Source organism: Oryza sativa, chromosome 12 (assembly GCF_034140825.1).
Source record: "Oryza sativa Japonica Group chromosome 12, ASM3414082v1".
NCBI classification, from domain to species: Eukaryota; Viridiplantae; Streptophyta; class Magnoliopsida; order Poales; family Poaceae; genus Oryza; species Oryza sativa.
The window spans coordinates 4,255,303-4,279,574 of NC_089046.1; the positions used below are offsets into that span (position 1 = coordinate 4,255,303).

General features: G+C 44.5%; 1 protein-coding gene and 1 long non-coding RNA gene across 3 annotated transcripts; both read right to left on the reverse strand.

Moving 5' to 3' along the window:
* Window positions 1-319: 319 nt before the first annotated feature.
* LOC107275953 (ricin B-like lectin R40C1) lies at window positions 320-21,656 on the reverse strand. Of its 2 annotated transcripts, none has more exons than XM_026021917.2 (2): window positions 21,533-21,656; window positions 320-794 (listed from the first exon to the last, which is right to left on the reverse strand). In XM_026021917.2, exons 1-2 carry the CDS (start codon window positions 21,644-21,646, stop codon window positions 447-449), a joined length of 462 nt encoding a protein of 153 aa, XP_025877702.1. In that variant the 5' UTR covers window positions 21,647-21,656; the 3' UTR covers window positions 320-446. The 2 variants fall into 2 exon arrangements, with proteins under 2 accessions (XP_025877702.1, XP_025877701.1); XM_026021916.2 differs by lacking the exon at window positions 320-794 and adding an exon at window positions 20,656-21,288.
* On the reverse strand, window positions 4,299-7,099 carry LOC136354647 (uncharacterized). Its single transcript, XR_010738211.1, has 2 exons — window positions 6,334-7,099; window positions 4,299-6,021 (listed from the first exon to the last, which is right to left on the reverse strand). It is a non-coding gene; the product is annotated as an uncharacterized lncRNA (long non-coding RNA).
* Window positions 21,657-24,272: the final 2,616 nt, after the last annotated feature.

Consider the following 24,272-nt stretch of genomic DNA (forward strand, 5'->3'; position numbering starts at 1 on the left):
GACAACGGGAGCGGCTTGGTCCTCCTCCACGCAGAAGTGTGGGCAAGGCGTCGACAATAGTGAAGGGGCATAGATGGTGGTGTGGGTCTGCACGGTAGCGAGGCGCGCGGAAGGCGTTATCGATGACCATGTCATTGTCGAAGAGCTCTAAGGCACTGTCGGCATCTCCGTCGCACTCGCAGATGTTGTGGAGAACGCAACATTATAAGGAGCTAGGTCCCAATCTTCTAATAGTTGCTGATATCTCTCGATTTTGTTGGAAACCCGATACACACAATTCGGCTTCTGGTGGCAGGTCTTTCCTGCCAAACAAACCTGATCCGAAAATGGCACACAAATTTTCTGGCGGAAGAAAAATCGTGCACGTTTATTACAAATTAAGATGACCAATAAGTGCATGCAAATATAATATTTCGTGTTTACTACTACTATAGTAGTACATCATCTCACTTGTTAATTGGATCAAACTTCCAGATGGCATGAATAGAGTGTGGCTCCGCATTGTAGATGCCCACGACCGTGCCTTCCTTGACAAATCCGTTGATGCCGTTGAGAGTCATGGAGAGGTCACTGAGCACCCTTACTTCGCTGTACCCACCGGGGAGCTGCACGCCCTGCGACCACAGCATCGACAGCTTCACGCAATCGCCGTAGGGAGCCATCTCCAGCTGCCTATTATTCTTTGTGCTGATCAGCACGGCTCTTCTCGTACCGCCTAGGTTATTCACCAGGGCGAATGCCCTACGGCCCTGGTCATCCGTCACTCTCCCCACGGAGTAGTCCTGGATCCAGTGCTGCTCATATGCGTGCAGCATTTGGAAACACGCACAAATTATAAAAAGTTAATGGAACAAGTCAAATGACGAGTAAGATGATGAGATGAGAGAGCATCGGTTATCATTTAATGATCAGATGATGATCAATGAGACGAAGGTTGTAACTATTTTGGCCCTAAACATATAGCACATGAGACAAGCTATTAATTAAGTCATCCCACACTACTTAAAAAATAATTTTTCTGTACGAGGCCCCATCATTTTTCCATGCGGATCATAACTACTGGCGTTTTCCCATACGGTTGCTTAAGTGGCCCGTATGGAAAAATCGATTTTCCTATACGGGCCTCTTAAGAGGGCCGCATGCAAAAATAAGCTTATTTTTGCATGCGGCTCACTTAAGCGCCCGCATGGAAAAATCGATTTTTCCATACGAGCCACTTAAGAAGCCGTATGCGAAAATAAAATTTGAAAATAGTGTATCTCACTCATATGAACTCTAAATTGGATGATTTTTTTTTCTAAATGTTTCTAAAATCATGCTCTATCATGTTATTGTGTTCTTATTGGTATTATTTTGGCTATTTTTTCTTATGACTTTATTTTATCAATTAAAAATTTGAATTTCAAAACTTCAAATAATATTTTGAAGAGTAAATGATTTCATCTAAAAAAATCATCGATAACAAAGTTGTATAACTCATCAAGATCTATAACTTCTATTTTGGTCATTTCTTCATCTAATAAAGTTACTTGTAAGATTGTTCACAAAATGTACATCTCTTATGCAGTTTCTATAAAACTATATAAGAGATATACATTTTGCGAATAATGTTACAAATCACTTTGTCGGATAAAGAAATGACTAAAATAGAAGTTATAGATCTTGATGAGTTATACCACTTTGTTATTGATGACTTTTTCAGTTGAAATCATTTTGTATTTGAAAATGTTGTTTGAAGTTCTCATATTTTGAAAATTCAAATTTAAACTGTACAAACAAAGTCATATAGAAAAATGACCAATACAAAAGTTGTAGATCTTGATAAGTTATACAACTTTGTTGTTGACAACTTTTATATTTGAAATCATTTACTATGTGAAAAAAGTATTTGAATTTCTTATATTATAAAGTTCAAATTTTATATAGTTAAATGAAACTCGGATGGAGAAATGACCAAAAGAAAATTGTTAGATCTCAACGAGTTCTACAACTTTGTTTTTGACAACTATTTCATTTGAGTTCATTTAATATCCTAAAATTGGATTCGAAGTTCTCATATTTTGAAATTAATTTTTTAATAACTATTTTCGCATGCGGTCCACTTAAGGAGCCGCATGCAAAAATCTATTTTCGCATGCGGCTCCTTAAGTGGTCCGCATACAAAAATACCACCCCAATTTCATCTCCCTCCGCTCTCTTTTCCCTCTCACCACTTCAAATTTTTTTAACTCATCTCCTCTATCTCTCCCTCTATTTTTTACCCACCCCCTCTCTCTCTCTCTTTCTCTCCTCTCCTCTCTTTCTTTTCTCCTCCCCCTCTCCCTCTCCGAGAGTGCCGCCGGGCGGCGATGCGTTGGCGGGCGGCGGATCCGGCGGCGCCGCCCTCGGGAGGGCTGGATCCGCCGCCCTAGGGAGCGGCTGCGGCTACGGCGACGGCCGGCGCGCAGCGGGGGCGGCGGATCAGGCGAGTGGGCGGCGTCGGCGACCTAGCTCAGCGGCGGGGGTGCGGGTGAGTGGGCGGCATCCACGACGGCGGCGATGTGGTGATACGGACGGCGTCCACGATGTGGCGATGCGGGCGACGGCGGCGATCCGGTGAGTGGGCGGCGTCCACAACGGTGGCGATGCGGGCGGCGACGCGGGCGGTGGGCATCCTCCCGCCCGGCGATGTGGTCGACGGCGACGGGAGCGATCGGCGATGTGGTCGGCGGCGACAGACTCCTCCCGTCCGAATCTGGAGGCGGCGGGCGGCGGCGGATCTGGAGGCGGCGGGGCTGGCGAGCGGCGGCGGATTTGGAGGCGGCTGGGCTGCCCGGATCTGGAGGCGGCGGGGGTGGGGATGGCGGGCAGCGACGGTGGTGGCCGGCGGCGGAACCGGGGCGGGCGGCGGCGGGAGCGGCCGACGACGATGCGGGTGGCGACGTGGTCGGTGGCGGCGGGCCTCAGGTCACCCGGATCTGGAGGCGGGGGCGGGCGGCGGCATAACCGGCCGGCCGGCTAGGGTTTCCTTTTTTTTGAATTTTATTTTTTTTCACGATTTTTTCTCTTTGCATGCGGTCGGCTTAAGCGCCCGCATGCGAAAATCGCATTTTCGCATGCGGTTGCCCTGGCCGCATGCGAAAATCGTGATCTTTACAGACGATTTCGCGCATGCGGTCGGGCCAACCGCATGCGAAAATCCTTTTCGCCCGTATGGAAAGACCTGTTCTGTAGTAGTGCCACCTAACTTTGTGTTGACAGAAAACACGTGGCCTGGGAGTCTGCTTAACTCTAGTGCAGGTCCAAAGCTCGCCTTCGGATGTATTAGCATGCTAGTTGATTTGATCCTGTAATTAACAAGAAATAGAAGCAAAGAAACTGTAGTTAAATCTATAAATGATAGCCGATCGGCTAGATGCTGATGACATATCATTTATCTTTGGGCTAATGTCATCCATGTATCGATGGACAGTCATGAATAGGTAAAGAAGAACTAAATCTACTCGATCGGCTATAGATATTAACAATATATAATCCTTATATCGATATATACTTAAATAAAGTGATTGGGATAGATCGGTCGCCATGCCGAGACAGTATAAATCACTTAGATCGAAATATATATTAATAATTAGACTATATACGTTCATAGCATAGCCGATCAGATAGATCTAGCATGTATCGGCTAATACTCCGATACCACTCTATGTTAAGATGTTAAAGCAAGTAGAATATACTAAATAAAAGCCTAATATACTTAAATGCGGCAAGATCTTAATACAAAGGGCAGATTTAACATGTCAATCAAGCATATAGGATAAAGAGTAGTTAAATTAGATACAATCGGCTGAAACTCCGATGCTATTCTAATCGGCAACTAGAAGGCAGGCTAGGGATTGATATTCTAAGCACGACTTAATAGATCAAACATAACTGATGCAACATTAAGTATGAAAAGAAGAACAATATCTAGACAATCAAGCCGCTAGAAGTCTCATAGAACGGTAGATGTCTCGTATAATCTAGACCAATATCAATATTTAACCTAATCGGCTACCCTCTCGTATAATCTAGACCAATATCAATATTTAACCTAATCGGCTACCCTCTATTGACAGATATTAACCGACGGCAGGTTAGATGATGATATTGTTAGAGATTATGTAAGACATGATAACTCGATGAATTACATAAACAAGATTAGAGTGTCATAAAGATAGAAGCACTAATCCCGAGAACGCAAGCTGCCATAACAAGTTTACCTCTTATTGAAGATCGAAACTGATGCAGCTCAACCCGAAAGCAAGAACTCGTCGAAATAAAACGAAAGTAAAAAGGGTGGCGATGTGCCGAGATTGTATTGAACGTGTGTGTTTTATTACATAGGGCTCGGGGTCTATTTATACCCGAGGATTACAAGATATGCCCATACCGGACACAACCATTATCTCTAACAAACTCTAAGATACCACAAGTCTTTGTGGCAGACTTTTGCCCACACTTATCTATAAGGAATTCACATAAAATATCCTAGTTAATAGATACAATTGCCTTCCCAGGACTCTGTCACGCCCGGAAATTCACTAGTAATTTCCGAACTTATTTGTGCATAAAATCCTCGTCCAGGAATCAGTCGAGGTACACAAACTGACAATTTAATATACAAATTCATTATAATAATAACGTTACATACTTACAAAAGAAAAGTAAACAGCAGCGGAATTAACGGTCTAGTGATGGCTTCAGGGGTATAAGCCAAACGTCTTCTCCTTCTGGATCCTTTTTTTTCAACTGAGGTTGATTGATTATTGCAAGGATGAGCATATGACATACTCAACAAGCCACACAGCAAATATGCAAGTGCACATGGATACCAAAGGATGGCATAATATAGGCTCATTTGCAAAAGCAGCATTTAGCAAAGATTTAAGAGTAGTAAAACAGTAGAGTAATTAATCATCAATTTTAATCAACACTGAACAGCACCCCAATACTGCACAGGCCCAACCAAACCTGAACAACCAACCCTGGTCGTACAGATCAAACCTCCAAACCAGGAGCTACACAAATTATTACCAGTTATAGCATCAATAATTATTGTGAGAGGTGTGAGACTAATCACGAAAAACATTGCTCAACTCGCCCATAACCACAGGCACGGCTATTCGAATAGTTTTACTCTGGCCAGAGGTGTACCACTGTACCCACAAGACACAGCCTCAACATCATGTCTACCATGCGTCGCGATACTGGAAAGTACCCGAATAGAGGCTATGACAATACCCTCAGCACAACACAACTCACCACAGTGCACCATACCTGGATCATAATCACCCCCTCAAAAACCAGAGGCATGGACTCCCCAGCGACCCCCACGGACTTCTCGCCGCTTCTCAGTCTGGCACCCCGCAATGAATCATGCTATACAAAAGGTAAAACCGTTGCCCACGCTGGCTTGTGGTTGGTACGGTTAATGTCTCACAACAGTAGCTCGCGAACCGGTCCTTAATTGTCATGAGCACGACCTTCAAAACCATGTGCTCACAACCCACCATTGACAAGTTTTAATTATCAATTAATTATCATAACACGATTAACCATCGTGAGCTACCATTAAATATAATCATAAATAATAATGTAGTATGATTCATCCCATTAATGAGCTAATGTTTCTAAGCATGGCTAAGCAATTATATATATATATATATAGCTTTTAGCTGAACCAAACCAATATATAAGGTTCAAGCTAATCAATTTGTTACCCAAGGTATCAAGGAATAAAGTAATCAATGCAAATTGGCCATAACAAAGAAATAATCAATGCAAATTGGCCATAACAAAGGAATAGGTTCACACCACCCGGTGACATTCGAAAATAAATGCACAGTTGAAATAAATAGAGAATTTAAATATAGGATCAACATGCTCAAAGGATTTGTGTTTAGTATCTGTGTGACTTGCCTTGCAATAATCGGTCTTCAATTAATCTTCTTGAACACTTTCGACGCACTCACGAACCTTCGCAACGACGGAAACAACAAGCTAACACGTAAAACGGAGAAAAAACTAATAAAAACCAAATAAACAGTATATAAAAAATAAACAAACATGTAGATCATGATTTTAGATGAATTTAGAGACTTGAACGGCCTCATTCCGAATTCATATGAATTAGTTATGAATTTTACAAGATTAAACTGATTTTATGATTTATTTTTAGAAGGGAAAAGGGCTTTATGACGTCATCGATGACGTCATCAACGGCCTCTCGGGACATCACGGTCACCGGCGATCTAGGTCACGGCGGCGAGAACGGAGGGCACCAACGCGACGAGCACGACGCGGGGAACTCACTGAGGGGCGGCACGACGACGAACGACGACGGAAGACGGCCGGCGACAAACTCCGAAGGCGGCAAGGTACTGGTCGACGACGGCAGCGGCTTTTCGGCGACGAGCAGCGGCAACGGAGGGGTGGACGGGCTTCTCCTTGGTGCTGCGATGCCGAGGGAGGTGGCGGCACAAGTCGGGGACGACTGAGGCGACGGCACGGCGCGGATGGAGGCGAAGCAGATCGGCTTGACGTCGGCAATGGCCTTCCGGTTGTCTTCGGCTTCGGGGAAGTGGAGGCCGCTCTTCCTCTCTTCGATGCGGTACCGATGGAGGCGACGGCGCTGACCGGTGATGGCGGAGCCGACGGCTATAGCCGGCTGGAGCGGCGGCCGGAGGAGGAGAGAGATGGCTAGCGTGGGGAGAGACGGCTAGGGCACGGGAGCTCGAGCTAGAGGTTGGAAACGAAAGAGGAGAGCCTTGGGGTTCTATTTATAGGCATGGGAGAGAGAGATCGGGCTTGGAACGCAAGGAATCGCGCCGGGAAAACCTAGGGTTTGGTGGAGAGATAAACTCGAATCGAGCTCGATTCCGCGTTGATTTCTTCGGGATAAAGTCCGATTCTTGGGGGAAAAGATAGAGGAGGATAGGAAGAATATTTACCCTCAACTAATTCAAGAAACGGTTCAGAGAATCGAGCGAATCGGGCGGAGGAATCGGCAGCGGTACACACGGCTCGGCGGCTGCACGGGCTATGTCCAAGCTTGAAGACGACACTGTGGCAGGAACGCGAATTAGACTTTGACTGGGCTTCTTTTTCTCCAGCCCGATTGAAGGAGGGACAAGAAATGGACTTCAGAGGAGGAATAAAGCCAGCTGAAAGGAAGGGAGAATGGGCCGAGGACTGAAGGTGAACTTTTCCAGTTTCAGCCGGAAAAGGAAAAGGGGATTTTAATTACTTTTCCAATTAAATTAATCACTGAAATGATCTTTGAATTGTTAAAAATACTTCCAATGCTCAAATAATTCCAAGAAAAATCTTGAACATACTTGGACACTCAAAGTATTTAGGAATATTAAAAACAGACCATTTAATTATTAATTTAATATGTGGATAATTACTGAAATGTTCTTTGTATGATTAAAATTAGGAATTGAGCTCCGAAAAATCCGAGAAAATTCCAGAGAGTATAATTAACCATGGAGAATTTAATAAAAAATAAATCCATCCATGCTTTATATTTAGGAAATTTTATTTCCCACATTTAACTTCACTTGTAAATTAATAAACATTTAATATAAATTCTAATAATACTTTATTAAATAATTTATAAATCCTAAAACGAAAATCAGGATGTGAAAGACTCTATCCATACGTGGCAATCATCTTGAAGTACATTAACTTGAACCGGTGTCGCGCACAAGTGGTATTGTCGGAATCGGCTATATCGGCTTATTTAGCTCGACTCAGACTCAGCCGATCTTGTCGTAGCTGATCTGGACTTTAGCCGATTCCTACCCTATTTTCAAACTCGATCTCCGCTTCCGACTTTGCTTCGATCTAATCTTCTCTCCGATGCTGATGTTACCAAATTTGGTTGCTAACACTTTGACGAAAGAAATCACGCATTTAATAATTTCCTACCTATGATATTCTTATATATATATATATATATATATATATATATATATATAGTGAGTTGAATACAAATAGTGAATTCAATACAAAGGTCCCGTTCTTTTCTCCAACAAAAGTTAGATGAAGATTAAGATTTTCGTGACACGCTTTTCAAATTGTTAAACGGTATGTTTTGTGCGAAAGCTTTCTATATGAAAGTTGCTCTAAAATATTATATCAATCTATTTTTCAAGTTTATAATAATTAAAACTCAATCAATCATACGTTAATACCACCTGGTTTTGCGTAAAAAAACTTAATCTTCATCTTCAGGAGAAAAGTGTTACGGAATATTATCTCCTGGGGAGATAAAGATCCTTTCTTGTGGACCAATCCGAACCGGAGTAGAGATAAGATCTATCTCCTCCTAAGACCCCTATATATACAGGGGCAGGGTGTGACATCTAATGCCTAATGGCTAGCTTGTACTCCAGATAAGATCTATAATGAAGAGAGAGCTCCACCCTATATCTGTGTTCATTGTCTACTTCTACAATGTTCTTGAGGACAAAGGGATGGGCGCGGGTATTTTACATCATCTCACGCCTCTACTGCTATGTGAGGGACATGGAACGGATCCGATGATCCGCTAATAGACGTGTTGGTTTACAACACGTTATCAGTAGCTCTACCATCTCCGATTTGTCGTTCCAATCTAATTGTCGTTATTCCTGTATGATTGCATGTAGCGCAGCCGATGGGCGAGCCGCCGCCGTGCTCGTGTTGGCCACCGTCCGTTGAGCGGCACCTGCGCGGCGTCTCCTCCACGTGACGCGCGATGCCGATTGGTCAAGTATGGCCGGCCGATCGCCTCCCCGTGATGGCAGTGGCACGTCGCACGCGTATCTGACGATGCAGCCAGGAGAGGAATTGTCGTCCGTGGCTGCTTGACCGTCCACGGAGGACCTCGCGACCGGCCGTGGACGGACGGCGTTCCGGCCTGCAAGACGTGAGCCGCCGTGCGATGCCGCTCACGGCTCCGCCGCGTGCGCATCGATTCTCGCCGTCGTCTGCGCGCGAGACTTCAGGCCATGGGCTGATCGGCATGCGCGCGTGTTGCCCTGCCGCACGGAGCAGCCACATGCATGATCAATCTCATGCATGGCCCGAGTCAGTCGGGCCTCCACCAGGCGGCCGGTCGGCCAGCCTACATGCACGTCAGCCACACGCACATGCGATGCGAGGCTTGGTTGCACCTGACATCTACTACCAAGAGATAAATACGTGCTCTTCATCAACCACGCTAATCACGGTAATTAGTAAGATTAGTTTCTAAACTAATTTACTAATTCATATATAGATACATCCGGGCATGTGTCTATTGAGGTATGCGGTCTATATATGTTTTTATTGATTGATTATATATATTTTCTCGTTTTTATCATATTATGGATGCTTTGCTTGCAGTAGATTTGATCCTGCTCTTGATCCAGCAGTAGATTAATTTTCTGCTTTTGATCTATATGCATCTATTTTATCTGATGAAAACTAGAGAAAACAGTGTGAGAGAAATCACTAAAATTGATGGGATACCTTGGACTAGAGACGTGCCTAATTTGGCTGGGCCGAACCGGCCGTCTCGCCCACCCTCCCTCGCATCTCTCTGTTTCTCTCTCTCTCTCTCTCTTTCTCTGATGACGCCACGCCGGGAACGCGACGACATATTCTCAGTCTGTGCAGTCGGACTTGGAGATATGTCAACTGTCGTTCGCCGTCGCTGTTGGGTACACCGTCGGCCTTGCGTTGATGCCGTCGCAGGAAACCGCCGTCTTGGAGCAAGCCCTAAACCCATATCGTCGTTGCCGCCGGAGTTAATGCCGAAGCGAGGCGCTGCCGCCGTTGACCTCCCATCGACGCTACCGTCGAGCCGTGGTGGGAGGATGATGGGTCGTCGGCTGTCTGCTACTGGATTAACCTCTGCCGAGACGATATGGCCGGATGCAATTTGGTTGCCGTTGTTGGGGTCTCAGTTGCCGTCGTTGAGTTCACCTCGCCGCCGTCATGAGGATGCGCGGGTCGACGCGGAGCTCCGTCGTGTGCCACCGAGCCGCCACCGCACCAAATTGCCACATGGGAGTAATGTCGTTGCCGCCGTCCTGCCAATCGCGGTAGTGGATGGGTCGTCGATGACCTCCTCGCCGTGCGCCGCCCTAAATCCCTTCAAAGTCGACAGTCGACGGCCTCCAACGCCGCCGCCGTGCCTGAGGGGCCGGTGCGCCGGGCGGTGTACGCCGTTGCGGACAATGAATGGGAAAGGGGAAACCCTAATTCCCCCCCTTCCCTCTCTCGGTCACTTAGGCGAACCGGCTGGGCCGGTCTGCCTCCGCCCGACTGAATAAAGCCCAACAGTAATGAGACAGCCCAAACAAATTAATAAAAATAATAAACCTGGAAATCCTCATGGGCCTACAGTTTCGGAAATTCGGCCCATTAGGCATTTTGGGCTACGCTGTGCTTGCTAGCCCAAATAAGATCGTGGCCTGAACGGTAATTCGGCCCGATTAATTTCGGTTTATTGACAACTTGCATTTAAGCCCCCGGAGTGTTGGGTTTTTATGCTATAGTTCACTGGTTAATGCAATTTTACAGTTTGAACCTTGTAATTAACAAGAGATTATATTAATTTTGTTACTGTGGCTATGTCTTGTTGCTTAGGACTTGTATAGTTTGGTTTTGCATGTGGGTCTCCAGACTCGTAAATAACCATGTAATGGTGTTTTTTAAGCATTGCTTTGCTTTTAAAATTGATGCAATTCCAACTAAATAATCTAGAGATGGTTTTCTAGGTTATGATGCTTCCATAAATTGTGTACACATAGTGTAGAATTCCCCCCTTGGAAGCATTATGATGGGTTTATTTTCCTGCATTTATGTGTGATGGTTTTCTGTGTGGCATAAATATTGGGAATATAATGCCAAATAAGACCAAATAAATAACAGAAAATCACCTAATGCATGGAAATTCTGGGAAATTAAATATCCATGACTATGGATAAGACCACTCTTTACTGATACACTCCTCCATACATAAATGGTGATATCGATGTGTCTACGAGATGGAGTCACGTATACTTGTTGTACGAGATCCATGCTTTTGCCGAATTCACTGCGCATATCGTCCGTTTGCGTGTTGCGTTCTCTGAGAACCGCATGAAACGATTCGGATGATAGTGTGGGTGATTTCACGTAAAGGCCTTCAATGACTATTGTATGGCTTTGGGCATTAATGTAGATCACTCTATCCCTATGATCACACTCAAGAATGGGATTCTGAGTCGTTGAAATGTGTGAAATTAGACAATGTGTTTGGGATTCATTGTGCCTTTTCCCTAGTGGCTTAACATCTCAATCAGAGTATGGTCGGACTATGGTCGACATTTTTTTGCTTTCCCAAAGGTTGAGAGCACGCTTTTCTGATTTGGAGATAAATGATTATACCTCAATTTTCTGGCAACGTGGAGTTGTGAGGTTCAATAATTTGAGATATTTTTCACCTGGCCCGGTGAAAGATGTAAAGTGTTTTCCATGTGGTGGAATGACACTGTTCGTATGGTTGCCCTTGGTGTGCACATATCTTCTCAATATTATTTGGAACCTGATGTCTTGCGAGGACACCAGAAAAGAGGTGGCAAATCTAGAGGAATAAGCCCAAGGGTAGATGCTGTGAATAGGCATGATTCCCATTTCACTATAGCGCCAACAGCTTGACTTGGGTGTTGACTCAGTCTCGGTCCTCGTGTGGATCTAGCGCTAAATGGTCACCTCTGGTTGTTGACCAATTGTTGGTAGTGTTTGTCTAATAAAGTTGTTCTGACAACAGGAGTTGTATGGCTAGTTTAGAGCATGTCCTAGGAGGACATTGGTCGACTATACTGTTGCCAAGCAGTTTATCTTTTGCTTAGTTTGGAACTTTGTATTAGATCGATATTTCTTAGATAAATAAAGTTCTTGGTCTTTCCTGTTCTATTCTAAAGCTTATCTTCATGCTAGAATTGATAAAATGCTTTAGTTTAGAAGAACAATTAGTGTATAATCCGAGGAGTTACAACCACTCACACAGTTTGACGTAACTGTATTTCAGACAAATGTTGGCTATGCACTGTTGTGTGTTATCGCGCTCTCGTAGTCAATAACTACTCCCAGGTTGTGTTGGTTGATCACCCACGGGTTGATGACCATGTTTGTCGCACACTGGCATTTTTCGCGTGTGGACGTGTGCCAGCCATGCAAAGGTTCGTCATGTTGTATGCGTTGAGCTCGTTATGCCAACGACGGTTGCACCGACATATTCCACTATTTTTGTGGATGTCTGAATATAATGGTTTTATTGTGAATATTACCATTGTCGGAGGTATTGATTATCTTCTGATGGCTATGTCCAGGGGACATTAGCAAATGTGGTTTGATAATTCGCTCGTGGATCGTACCTAAAAACATGCTGCTTAACTATGACCCAATTCTAGAGTTTGGTATAAGTAATTGAAGTCAAACTTGGGCATTAGACGAGCTGGACTTTAACATAACTCTGCACCACAAAAATCTGCTTGGCAGCGCAGGCTAGTGGCCGCGCACTTTGCTATCATACTCCTTGTTGAGCGCATCGGAATGCGTTTTGCCACCATAGGTTGCCTACTTAAGCATATGACATGGGATGTCTAATGCACGTCGATCCGGAATCGATTGTGAGTTTGAATGGCACTAGGTGAGCATTAATTCATGGAGAGTGCATTTGGCTAAAGTATTTGCATGTTGGTTGCATATACATTTGGTAGCAATGGTGGTTTTTGCAGAATTGTATATCCTAACTAGGAGGTTGAGGATAACCCTTCGGAGGAAGGAAGGATACAATATTCATGCCATTGTATCGGTATATGTCCAGGCTCACTGCATATAAGGGAAAAATCTCTCCAATTAAAGTGCGTAATATTTCCCAAATATATCACCACCGAAGCATACATTCGTGGGAGAACATTTGTGATCGAGGTGAAATTCCTTAATCCTATGCGACGATATGGGGATTGGTAGTATGCTATTGCAAGACATCTCGGCATTAGGGGGAGAGAAATGCCCATTTTGGAATGCTTGGAGATTTCTTTGAGTGAACGCACTAAATGAGCTGAACTTGTATGTTTAATTCATACTCCTGGTTGCTTGGTGCACGGAGTTTTTGCCAACAAAATCATATGAGGAACAACTAGATAGTTGTTAAAAAAGAGTAATGCTCCCAATTGTGGTAAATGTGGATAGACTCGGGAATAATATCGTATCCAGGTAAGACTTATGGCATTAGATCATGTTGTGCGGGGACGCCTGCTAACACGGTTCGTAGGCCTTAGTCAGAGCATAAGAGTTCTCACTGGATGTGAGCATACTCCTCTGATTCTCCTGGTGGAAAATTCACCTTTGGAAGGTGATATACCTCATAATGGTTTTCGTCGTGGAGACGACATTCCTAGCAATGCGCGCATATTATGGTGCTAGGAATACGGAACAACCATGGATCGATCGTTTTGGGAAATGACGAATATCTGGTTAAATGTGTAAGTGGGAATAAATGTGTCGACACTATGTCGCCTCTTGCTAATGATTCTCTCTGAGAGAACCCAGATCCGAAACAAGTCCATGGCATGAGCATACAGTGCTCAAATCGGGTCAAATGGAAATGCAGTTGAGGCTGAACCGAATCGCCAATTGAAAATCGCGAACATTGTTTGGATTTTTATGGGTCATTATTGATATAATGAGGTGGTGATGTGCGATGGTTCAAGTAGGTCCTTCATGAGACCTCTCCCACGTGAGTTGAATGTTCCGCTAAATAAAGGTATTGGTAAAATGGCATGAAATTAAATATGCAGTTAAGGGATCTGGGAAATCCATGAGGATGTCTTGAATAGACTCCATAGTGGAATAGCATCATGCAAATCTTCTACCAATAGGTATTCCGGAAAGAGTACCATCTCCCGTTGGGAGAAAATCTCATTGATGGAATTTTCTCTAACGGGGAGACCTCATTGATGAAATTTCCTCTGAGATACAAAATAATTAGTAAGTCTGAGCACACCAATAATTGTGTAATCCCTTGGAGGGATGAAGACCCAATTGTGACCTGATAAGATTGCAATGAGGAACCTGATGAGATCAAATAGACAGGGTCTGTAGGCACATGTGCATCTCGCGATTATCACTTTGGAGTGTGTACACTCGTGATATCTACTCCACCTGATGGTTGGAATAGTGGTGTCCTCTAATACCTATTGAGGTATACTTGGTGTTGTTGGCTGTGTGTTATCCCCCATAGTGCTTAAATTTTCAGACTAGCTAGTTACTTTGATTGTTACAACATGTCTTTGAAAGGCTTGTGGTTGATCTTATGGATCCCCAATTGTTGTTGGTACTGTCAGAGAGAGTTGTAATGATCAAGACCTAGTTCTTGATGGAGTCACGCCGAGGAGGTGTGTGCCGTTGCGACTTATTTATCCCCATAATCCTTCTGAAGGATGAAACAGATTGCGTTGCATAACAGTGTGGTACTATGGTATATGATAGTGATGAAATGCATTACTCTCTATGTTCCCTATTCTCATTTTAGCGGTGAAATGAGACAAGTTTTTTAAGACTAATGGTTTGAGGATCTGAAGGATTCTTGCCTACGCATACATCTGAGAGATGTTTAATGCTATGGGAACATGGTTTGTGACAAAGGTTGTCATCAGGGGGAGTATGTGCTATGTGTTGATTGTCGTTTGCGAGACATTGAAATGTCTTAGAGTATGCTCGGGGCATTGACTCGATGATGATCACTTAGACCTGTTTCTAAGGTCATATCATAGGAAGATCTGTCTTTATTGACCGACACCAAATACAAGTGGGCTACCTCACAGACTCCTGAGGTGAGGTGAGGTGAGTAGCAATTCAAGTTGAGTGATAATCTAGAGGATTGATCACCTAGTCTCTCCCAACTGTTAGTTCTCGGAAGCTTTTCCGGAGAATTGGGATAAGAAGACTTTGATGTTTGCTAGGTTCAGGGGGAGAGCACCCAAGAACATGACCCACAATATGGACTGTGTAGTCCTTAGTGTTGTACTCTTTTTCCCTTGAGTGAGTAGAGCTGTTGTTCCTCATATAAGGTTTTTAACGAGGCAACAATGTGCAATGCATGATCGATAACTATGTACTCTTTCTCCTAGCCTTTTTCCCACTGGGTTTTGGTAGGAGTTTTGACGAGGCATGAGTTAGTCGCGGATAGGTCCAAGGGGGAGTGTTATGGAATATTATTTCCTGGGGAGATAAAGATCCTTTCTTGTGGACCAATCCGAACCGGAGTAGAGATAAGATCTATCTCATCCTAAGACCCCTATATATACAGGGGCAGGGTGTGACATCTAATGGCTAATGGCTGGCTTGTACTCCAGATGAGATCTATAATGAAGAGAGAGCTCCACCCTATATCTGTGTTCATTGTCTACTTCTGCAATGTTCTTGAGGGCAAAGGGATGGGCGCGGGTGTTCTACATCATCTCACGCCTCTACTATTGTGGGAGGGACAGGGAACAGATCCGGTGATCCGCTAATAGGCGCGTTGGTTTACAACAAAAAGAACACCACCAAAATGTTCGATTAAACTCATGATTAAAATGACAGGCAGTGCATCTCTATATATTTTTAGATAATGGATAGAATCCCGGCCTCAAGTATATAGCTAAAAGTTACACGAGTATATACACCCCTAATCTCATAACTGAGATAAATAACAAACAACTGAAAAGAAGAAACTAATAGACTAAGCTTACAAGTCTATCCTCCCTCCTCTTTTCCCTCCTCATCACTTCAAAATTTCATCCTTATCCTCACCTCTCCCTCACTCTCACTCCGTCTCCTCTCGCAATCCAGTGTGGGCGGTGCGGCCAACGGCGGCGGGCGGCGAGCGTGGACGGCGGTCGGCGGCAGCGAGTGGCTTGGTCAACGGGCGGTGGGCAGCGCAGTCGACGGCGGGCAATGGCGAAGGCCGCGGCTCCCTCGCCCTGCCCCGCGCAGCTCCAGCGGCGGGCTTGAGTAGTATGCCGGCAGGGCCCTCCCCCGCCCTCCCCCGAGTGGATCCGGCGGCGGGCGGCGCGGTGGCCGCCACTGATGATGAGGAGGAGGAGGAGGAGGCGACTGGGAGCGGCGCCGCCAGCCCCGCGCGTGCCGGCTGGATCTGCGCCTTGGGCAGAGCGGCAACGATGACGGCGGGCATGGACTCCCGACAGCTGGCTCGAGCGGCGGAGAGCTAGCTATGGATGCGAGGGGAGGGAAAGGGTTGGCAAGGGGAAGGGAACTCTATTATTTCATCGCAGCACGAACGTCTATAACAAAATTTTAGTCTTCCACAAGCAATATATATAGAGTAAATTTCAGAAAATTGCAACTTTAATGACAAAACTATCAGTTTGCTATAACATTAGCGACATGTTTCAGTTTGCTACAATGATAGCGTGAGAAATTATCACAAAACTGTAACTTTTACGTTATATGCTAGAGAGAGAAATGAAGACAGCATTCCACATAAATCGTGCAAGAGGACAATCAAAGAAAAGATGTTGTATTGATTCATTAGAATCACAAAAACAGCATTTAACACTACCTTTCCATTTTCTCTTGACCAAATTGTCTTTTGTTAGGATTACTCCACTTCTTAAGTACCACAAATTTTTTTTAATTTTTAGCGGTACCTTGAGTTTCCAGATCATATCATTTTTTGGAATGACGTCCCTGTACATGATAGATTTATACATCGAGTTAATAGAAAAGAGCCCATTTTTCTGTGCCTCCTACACGAAGCTATCGTTCTGATTTGTTAAACTTACTAAAATAACCTCTGCAACTACCTTTAACCAATCTTTTAGATACTTTCCCACTATAGCCCTCCGAAAGGAAACATTTAAAGGTCTTGTACTCATAACACCTGCTACTGACTCATTCTTGTTCCTCGCTATGTTATACAACTCAGGAAAACGTGCAGCAAAAGGACTAATCCCACTCCATCGGTCTTCCCAAAATCTAACCTGAGTCCCGTTGTGGACCCTTAAAGATCCACATGAAAGGAAGGTATTTTTAACCGTTATTAGACCGGACCAAAAGTGAGAATCCCCTGGTTTTTTTTCGACATGAGTCAGAGTTTTCTTTGATAGGTATTTGTTTCTCAAGAGAATTTGCCACACTCCTTCTTCATTCATAAGCTTATATAACCATTTGCTTAACAGACATTTATTTTGTAATTCAAGATTTTGAATCCCGAGACCCCCGCATTCCTTTGGTTTGCACAAAATGCTCCATTTGGCCAACCTGTACTTCTTTTTATGCTCTTCACTTTGCCAAAAGAATCTAGACCTATAATAGTCTAGCTTTTCGAGAATACCTTTAGGTACCTCAAAAAAGGAGAGCATAAACATAGCCAAGCTGCTGAGCACTGAATTTATCAACACAAGTCTACCACCTACCGAGAGATGCTTCCCTTTCCAACTACTCAGCTTCTTTTGAAACCTTTCCTCAATTGCGAACCAATCTTTGTTTGATAGTTTTTTGTGGTGCATTGGAATTCCTAAGTACCTAAAAGGATACTTCCCGGAATCACACCCAAACATTAAGATATAATCTTTCTCCACCTCCTTAGCCTTACCATAACAAAACAATTCACTTTTATGAAAGTTGATCTTTAGACCCGATAATCTCTCGAATGTACTTAGTACAAGTTTGAGATTCTTGGCCTCTTCTAGATCATGTTCCATAAAAAGGATCGTATCATCCGCATATTGGAGGATAGATAGACCATTATCTATTAGGTGTGGAACTACCCCATGAAAGCTACCTTGCTCATTTGCCCTTTTAATCAAAATTGCCAACATGTCAACCACCAAATTAAAGAGAATTGGTGATAACGGGTCTCCCTGCCTTAGTCCTTTTTTTGTTTGAAAGAAATTTCTGATTTCGTCATTCACTTTGATTGCCACACTGCCTCCTCTAACTATTTGATCAATCCAACGACACCATAAAGGAGAGAAGCCTTTCATCCTTAGAGTTTGTTGTAAGAACCTCCAATCCACTTTATCATAAGCTTTTTCAAATCAAGCTTAATAACCACCCCATTCTTCTTCTTCCTGTGCATCTCATGAATTGTTTCGTGCAAAATAACAACACCTTCCATTATGTTTCTCCCGGGTAAAAAGGCCGTCTGTGAAGGTCTAATGATCTTTTGAGCTACTAGAGCTACTCTATTTGCTAGTACCTTCGTGAAAATTTTGAAGCTTACATTCAATAAGCAGATAGGCCGGTATTGTTGAATTTGTTTGGCCTCCTTATGTTTGGGTGGAAGAGTTATGATACCAAAATTCAGGCTGTGTAGTGGCAATTCTTCTTTATGAAAGTCATTGAACATGGCCATTAGGTCCTTTTTAATGACTTCCCAAAACACCTGAAAGAACTCTGCAGGAAATCCATCGGGACCTGGAGCCTTGTTGTGTTCCATTTGGAAGATAGCCTGCTTTACTTCCTCCTCTGAGAATTACTTTGTTAGGATGTCATTTTCTTCATTTGAGACTTGAGGAATGTCCTCTATTCTAGACTCCCTCATAGAAAAATTATTTTCCTCTGGGGGTCCAAAGAGGTTTTTGTAATATTTTGTAATGTACTTTCTCAGCTGTACGTCACCCTTAATTACACCCTCCTCTTGTTCCAACTGAAAAATTCGAGTCTTCCGGTGCTTTCCGTTAGCTATCAAATGATAGTATTTTGTATTTCTATCACCATCCACAATTCTTTTTGTTTTCGCCCGTTGGTACCATTTTATCTCCTCTTCCCTTAGCAAAAGTGCTAATCTATTTTTTAGATAGTTCTTGAGGTTTAACTCTTGTTCTGATAGACATTGCATCTTAGCCTTCTTGTCTAACTCATCCGCTTTTGCTAACAAGTTAGCCTTCTCTTTCTTGTATGCTCCACTTGTATTTTTCGCCCATCCCCTCAAAAATTGACGCACCCGACGTATCCTATTTTGCCATCTTTCCAACTTAGTCCCCCCTTAACTTCCTTTTTCCATACATCCGCTACCATGTCATAGAAGCTATCTCTTAACAACCATCCAAGCTCAAACCTGAATATTGGTTGTTTAGGAGTATTAACACCCGTGTCCAACAATAGTGGTGTATGGTCAGAAAGTTCCCTACTCAAAGCTCGATTCGAAGCTAGAGGATACTTATGTTCCCATTTGGTACTCATCAAAATTCTATCTAGCTTCTCAAACATTGGTTTTGACAAGGAGTTAGCCCAAGTGAATTTGCGCCTAGAAAGTTCCAACTCTCTGCGTTAAAGAGGAAAGGACACTTCTCATTGAAATTATCATTGTTCTTTTCAGAAGGATTTCTAATAATGTTGAAATCTCCACCAAGCAAAATAGGTAGTGACTCCTTACTGCAAGCATTAACCAACTCAACAAGGAAAGCTTCTTTGTATTCCTCTTGGGCCGCCCCATAGATTGCCACGAGGATCCATTGAAAGCCATCATCCTTATTTTTAATGTGGAACTTAATATAAAACTTGCCTTCATCAACGCTAGAAATGTCAAAGACCGCCTCATTAATTCCTAACAAAATACCTCCTGATCTTCCCCTTGGTCTTGTCCAATGCCAAAAGAAATCTTGGCCTCCACAAAAACTCTTAAGACTAGCGTTGGAGAAATCATTTTTACCTGTCTCTAAAAGGGCAATAAAGTCTAGCTTTTTCTCTTTTGAGGTATCCGAAAGAAATCTGAATTTAGCCAAGTCTCCCAGACCTCTGCTATTCCAGAAAATTCCCCCCATGATGCCCTCTTTTTGCGAATAGCGACTCTAACCTTCCTCTTTCCCCTCCTTATCTCAGCATTTTTCCTGTTAGAATTATTGGAGAATTTTTGAGCACCACAACTTAGGTGGTCTTTCTCCTCATCCATAACCTCTTCTACTAAATCACCACATAAGTGACCAAGAACAAGGTTATCTAACTCTTCTTCTCCTTCTGAACTAAATCCCTTATTGTTAACCTCATTACACAAACAATTCGACAAGGGTAAACTCTTAGAAATTCTATCTTCTTCTACTTTTCTAAGGCTCAAAACTAGGAATGTTGCTAGCTTATTGGGTAATTGGCTAAGGGGGGGTTCAACCTAAGCTAAAAACTAAAGTCTTTGGAGGGGTCGCAGCGTTGTGTTGGGCGGTATGGTTGTGCAGAAATGATGTAGTCTTTAATGGCTCCAACACTAATTTCTTGTTGCAGGTGATTTTCAGGGGAACTTTTTTGGGCAAGACAATAGTCTTCGCTGCTTAAGGAGGAAGATGGCCAAAGAGTAAAAGATGGTTGCATGATATTGGAGAAGAGAGTTTCTAGTTTCTTTGCAATGAAAGGGTGGAACTTAAGAACAAGATTAGAAGTTTAATGCTCTCTCTTCTTTGCACCATGGGGTTTTGTTGTCTTAAGTACTATTTTGGTTAATCTCTGTCATTGTCTAAGTGTCCGTTTGTGGTCACTCGAATTTGTGTTAAACCTTTTGTAAGGGTGTGAGCCTAAGTGCTCGTGTAAGAGACTTTTAGGCTGTGTACATCCTTTGGGTGTAGAGGCCGGTTTAATCCATTATCTAAAAAACAAATAAATGCTAGAGAGAGACTCCTGACAAGAATGCTCCGGCCACCAGCTGCTACTTTTATTTAATTAAGCAAGCAAGGACTACAACTCGAGATCTCCAAGTACTGATACCCAATCGCGTAGCGCACACTAGCTAGATATGCAATATAGTACTAGTAATAATTTAATTCATTTGTACGTACGACTCCAACAGTAACCATTATTGCATTGGAAATGGCCGTGTCCAACCTAAGACTCCAGAGCATCATCAGACTCGCTGTGGCTGTGCGGCTCTTGGTGGCCGACGGGAGCAATCTTCCAGACGGCATAATCAGCCGTGGGCTGCGAGTGATAGATGGCGACGAGCGTCCCATGCTCGGGGATCCCGTGGATGCCGTTGAGCCTGTACCCCCCGTCGACGAACCCGTGGACGCCGTCGAGGGTGTACCTGACGTCCCTCAGCGTCCTGATCTCCATGAACCCGTCGGCGCGCGGGTGCCCCAGTGACCACAGTACCGAGAGCTCCACGGCGACATGGCCGCTGTAGGGAGCCAGACCCAGCTCGAGGTCGCCGCCGTTCACCAGGGCGTGCCCCGTCGTCCTGTTCACCAGCGCGAACGCTGGCCGCTCCTCGTCGTCCGTCAGTTTCCCCACGCCGTCGCACACCTGGAACCAGTGCTATGTTCGATCGTGTGCAGACCAGACGTACGTACATTGCCGAATCCACGCAAATTAAAAACGGTAGTATAATATCACACAACGGTTTATACATGTAATTGCAAAAATTAACAGCTTCGACATACTTTCTTCTACACTACAGGTCGTAAATACTGATGATTTGAGGCAAAATCAAGCAACCAAAGACCAAATTAGAATATGCAAATTAAATAGGATCCTAGCTGGGATTGCTAGCTTTTGGTACCTGGGATTCGTCGTTGGGGTCGTCCCGGACGAGACGCAGCTCGTTCCCACGGACGGCCACATTCAAGGTTGTATCTCCCTTGCAGTATATCCTTATTGGCTGTCCCCCTTCCATGGTTTTTAGTCCCTCTGCTGCTGCCTTGCGCTACCCTGTGGTTTATATGTCTTGGAGCAGTGAATCTGGACCATCGGATCAAAATTAATTAATACAGATGGCCCTGATTGCTTGAGTTCTTTATTGCGCTGTACTGTTGTTAGTACTCCGATCTCCCATTGGTACATGGGATGCCTATCTGACCAAACATTATCACGGATATTTAACTTGACTCTCTCCGAACGTCCTCGTATAATGTGTGACTATTAGAGCACCCGCAATGGTAAAGTAATGTGCTTTCTATAAAACATGTACATTTCAGCAATAGACTAGATTAATAGTATGTCTACATGGGTATCTATAGCTCTCTCATGCCTTGCCTCGTTTTTCTCTATAGACTATCTCTAAGTTAGTAGATAGCTTTGCTCTCTCTCTTCATTTAATATCTTCCAAGTAGGAAAATATGCTGACATGGATCTCTTGTAGAGAGCCTATAGATAACCATTGTGGGTGCCCTTAGGCGTTATCTGTCATGGATATTTAATTTGACCTTCTCGATCTGAATGTCCTTGTATAATGTGCGCCAGTTAGGCAGCTAGACATAGGTTTTTTTTCTTTCAAAATATATGTTTTTTTTTCTTTCCAATTTGCATGAATATGTTATGTCAGAGTCCGGTACTCCTCTAGCAGGGAAGCTAAGTACTCCCCTTTTGTGAGTTTGGCCTGGGTGCAAGTTTTAAGTGTGGGTCCCGCTTCACGTGCAAGAAGAAACAACAAACATGATCAAGTATACAGGTTCAGATCATATGGATGCGGCGTAATACCCTACTCCTGTGTGGTGGACTTTGGATGGGTGGAAGGATTACAAGGTTTTGTGGGAAGAAAGACTAAGTGTGGAGGAGAGAAGTTCCTTGCTCACTTAGTGTTTGGCTAACGTAGCTTCAACGAGAGTGCGAACCCTTTTTTCGGTGGTATGGATCCTCCTTTTATATGTGAAGGAGAGTCCACATTGCCATCGCATGCATGCAAGAGTGGGGCCAACTCCTCTAAACTTCATATGCTTAGTATTATCGCTGTCCCTCCTAGCCAATCGACTAGATAAGACAAGCACACCTACCGACCAACAAGTGGAATGGAAAGTCAAAAGTCCTCGTTCGAATTGTCCCCGGGCCCATCAGTTAGTGGCCGAAGCCAATAGAGGTTGGCCCTAGTGATGGTTGATGAGGACACGCCACGCCGTGTGGCTCGTGCTCTTTGGGCAACGTAAGCATGCAAGGGGTTGCATGCACTACCACGTCTCCCACGTAAGGCATGAGTTGTACGCCATGCTTGAACCACATCACAATTAATGCAAAGTGGTCGTTTTAAGGGTGATGACCAGTCCTGAGTACCCCTCCTTAATGGAGTGAAATCCCCCTTAAGGACTGCTCGGGGCACCCTCGGGGCCCCAGGGTGTAATAAGTGCTTTTCAATGGCCGGCCATCATGTTCGGGTCACTCTGTGTCCTCGGGTCACCCCCGGACTTTTCTTGAAACCTTGAAAGCTTGGCGGGGCCCATAGTGCCCGAGCCCTCAGGAAGGAAGGCTCAATGGGTCCTACAACGCCTCGATCTCCTAGGGGGAAAGGGAATTCCTATTCCTGTTTCTCCTACAGTAGCCCCATTGCTGGGCTGAGAGCCATTGAGGTTGGGGATGGGGCTTCTACTCGAAGTTACCGAAGCACAGGATAACATGGGCCCCATGTGGTTGCAGGAGGATGTGACGGGGCACTGGTTAACCTTTCCCATTATTGGCCGTCTTCAGTTTCCGAGGCTTCAGGTCATAATTACCCACGACCCTAATTTTTCTCCCAGTCTCCGATAATCGTATCGCCATGGTGGAGTGGGCGAAGCGTCACGGAGGGTTTTCAAGGCATAAAACCCCCCGCCAAACTTCAGCACGTACTTCATCTCATTTGTAATGCTGCTGCCCCACTCTTCTTCAGTTCGCCGCCTTATTGCTTCTTCTCATGCAGCGCACCACCTCCGATCCCTCCTTTGACAACCCTGCCGCCTCTGCCTCTCCTTAGCCAGCAGTGATGCCTTGCACCAATCGACTTGCGAGGCCCCTATATGGGAGTGCCCTTCCACCATCCCGCCTAAACGACAACGGGTGGATAGAGAAGACGTATCTCCTTATATGCCGACCTCAAATCGGTGAAGGCTGGCGGTCTCGGTGATGTGCGGAGGGTTTAGACCCCATCCGAATGAGCCGATGGAAGTGGTGCACTTCACCGACTATGCAGCGGATGGACTGGTCCCCCCTTTTTGGAATTCTTTATGCAGATTCTAGAGGTGTACCAGCTACAGATGATGCACCTCGACTTTGTGCATTTCTACGACATGTTCGTCAGCATCTCGTCATCAATGGAACTATTCTACTGGTACTTCACCGTGTGGCACGCGCGGGATGCGTCTACTTCCACGGCCGCCACGTCATGGACTTCCTCCCACATTGTTGAAGCATAAGTGGGAGCAATGGCGCGAGAACTAGGTCTACATCGGCATAGAGGCTTACGATCGGCTCCTTTTCCTGCACATAGCCGTATAGCCTAACCGGCCTAGGCCTCTCATCACGAGCTCCACCCGCGTCGCTCGAAACCCTAGTAG

Excerpts from the sequence above, each read along its gene's own strand:
- LOC107275953 (XM_026021916.2), bottom strand. The coding sequence starts at position 21,646 with ATGGAAGGGGGACAGCCAATAAGGATATACTGCAAGGGAGATACAACC. Across the intron at positions 21,289-21,532 it reads ACCCCAACGACGAATCCCAG|CACTGGTTCCAGGTGTGCGA; the intron begins GTACCAAAAGCT and ends GATCGAACATAG.